Source organism: Petaurus breviceps, unplaced genomic scaffold (genome assembly GCF_028583685.1).
Source record: "Petaurus breviceps papuanus isolate PSGF00001 unplaced genomic scaffold, PetGlider_PUasm1.0 90444, whole genome shotgun sequence".
NCBI lineage: Eukaryota > Metazoa > Chordata > Mammalia > Diprotodontia > Petauridae > Petaurus > Petaurus breviceps.
In genome coordinates this window covers 2502926-2505132 of record NW_027187256.1, presented here as the reverse complement: position 1 = coordinate 2505132, position 2207 = coordinate 2502926, and the positions used below count along the sequence as shown (strand labels likewise).

Below are 2207 nucleotides of genomic sequence, written 5' to 3'. Positions count from 1 at the left end.
TAAAAAAATCTATAACTACAGGTAGAAGAAAATGTGACTAGGCAATAGTACTCATTTTAGAAAGAAAAGGTCTCATTTTTTCTAGTGGAATACAAGTTAATTCTAATTCAATTCTATGGAATAGACACCAAAACTAATATTCAAATTTAAACTTATTTAATAGAAATATGAGGGTGGTGATAGGCTATCTGCATTCTATTCTAGTGAAATACAATTTGTAATGTTATGCTTAATTTTAGTTGTCAAATATAAGAATGGACATTGGAATTGTGTGTACATGGACACACTGGAGTACTTTCAAGAAATGTTGACAAGAATTGCAGCCTTTCCAAGGTAGGTAGAAGAAAAAGGATATTTAGATTGGAGGGGGGAAAAAAGAGTTAGAGACATTGTGATAACTGTCTTGAAATATCAGAAGCCTATAGGCTACATGAGAAGAATTTCTAAATGGGCAGAACTAGGTAGAATTGGTAGAAGTTCAATATTTGAATAATTTGGATCAATATAAACATCAGCTTCCTAAGAATAATGCCTATCTGAAGAGGGAATGGCCTGATTTGGGAGGCAGTGAGTTTCAGATCACTTGAGGCCTTCACTTGGATTCTACATGACTACTTGTTAAGTAAGTAATAGAGCAAATTTCTGTTCAGGCAAGGGTTTTATGTGATACTAAACTCTGAAGTCTTGCCAGATTCTGAGATTATTTTATTCTAAAGGTATTAAAAAACAAATTTCCTATATCTCTCTAGGAATGCAGAAGGATGAAGTGATAATATTGGAATCCTTTCCAGTGATTGAAAGTCCATCTGCAAATAGCATAACCATCTAAAACTACAAAAAGGATGCCCCATTCCAATGATACTCAATTCCATCCTCCCTTTTTTATATTACTGGGAATTCCAGGACTGGAAAATTTTCACATCTGGATTGGATTCCCTTTTTGCATTGTGTATCTTATTGCCCTCTTGGGAAATATCACCATATTATTTGTGATACAGACTGAGAAGACACTTCACCTGCCCATGTTCTACTTTCTGGCCATGTTGGCCACCATTGATCAAGGACTGTCGACAGCCACCATTCCCAAGATGTTGGGCATCTTTTGGTTTAGAATGAGGGAGATCAGTTTTGGGGTCTGTCTCATCCAAATGTTCTTTATACACATATTCACTGTGATGGAATCAGCTGTCCTGTCATCTATGGCTTATGATCGCTATGTGGCAATCTGCAATCCTTTACATTACAGCACTGTCCTCACCAACAGGGTGGTGGCCTTGATGGCCATTGGGGTGGTGGTGAGGTCTTTTTTCACTGTAATTCCCTTTGTGTTCCTGATCCTTCGACTTCCTTTTTGTGGAAACCATGTCATTCCTCATACCTACTGTGAACACATGGGCATTGCTAGATTGGCCTGTGCAAGCATCAGAGTCAACATGGTCTATGGCCTGTGTGCTATTGGAACTCTAATGTTGGACATCATAGCTATAGCTGTATCCTATGTACAGATTCTCCAAGCTGTCTTTCACCTCCCCTCCCAGGATGCCCGGCTAAAAGCCCTGAGTACATGTGGCTCCCATGTTTGTGTCATCTTGGCCTTTTATACTCCAGCATTATTCTCTTTCATGACTCACCGCTTTGGGCGGAATGTCCCACGTTACATCCATATCCTCCTGGCCAATCTCTATGTTGTTGTCCCACCCATGCTTAACCCTGTCATCTATGGTGTTAGGACCAAGCAGATCCGGGAAAAGGTGTTAAAGATATTACTCAACAAATAAATGAGAATTGGAACTCCAACATTTTAATTTGAACTTTCCAGGGATCCTTTGGGAATATTCATGGGCTAAACATAGTGATCAAAGAAGACTCTTCTTAAAAATAACCTCACTCTTCTCTTGACATCTTTTTTTAAAGTTCTTTGGTGATACAATTTTATAAGAATCTAATTACTACATTGGTCTGGACACTTGGACACCATCATGCTAACTCTAATCTAATATATATGACTGATTCTTCTGAGTTGACTCCCCATTTTTTGGATCCAGACATCTAATCTAATGCCCCTATCAGGAAGATATTGGTAGCATTTTGAATGAAACTGTGAATTCAGAATAACTTCTTCCTTACCTACACTTGTGAGTAGTTTTTGAAAAATCTTTACTTTGGCTCTTATCAATTACTGGTAATGAGCACCGCAAATGTCAGAG

The 2207-nt window shown here is 38.2% G+C and overlaps 1 protein-coding gene across 1 annotated transcript; it reads left to right on the top strand.

The window, feature by feature from the left end:
- Positions 1 to 842: 842 nt before the first annotated feature.
- On the top strand, positions 843 to 1778 carry LOC138177663 (olfactory receptor 52E2-like). The gene has a single exon (XM_069108874.1). The coding sequence runs from the start codon at positions 843 to 845 to the stop codon at positions 1776 to 1778; it is 936 nt and encodes a 311-aa protein (XP_068964975.1).
- The last annotated feature ends 429 nt before the right edge of the window (positions 1779 to 2207 follow it).

Coding starts and splice junctions, on each gene's coding strand:
- LOC138177663 (XM_069108874.1), top strand. CDS start 843: ATGCCCCATTCCAATGATACTCAATTCCATCCTCCCTTTTTTATATTA.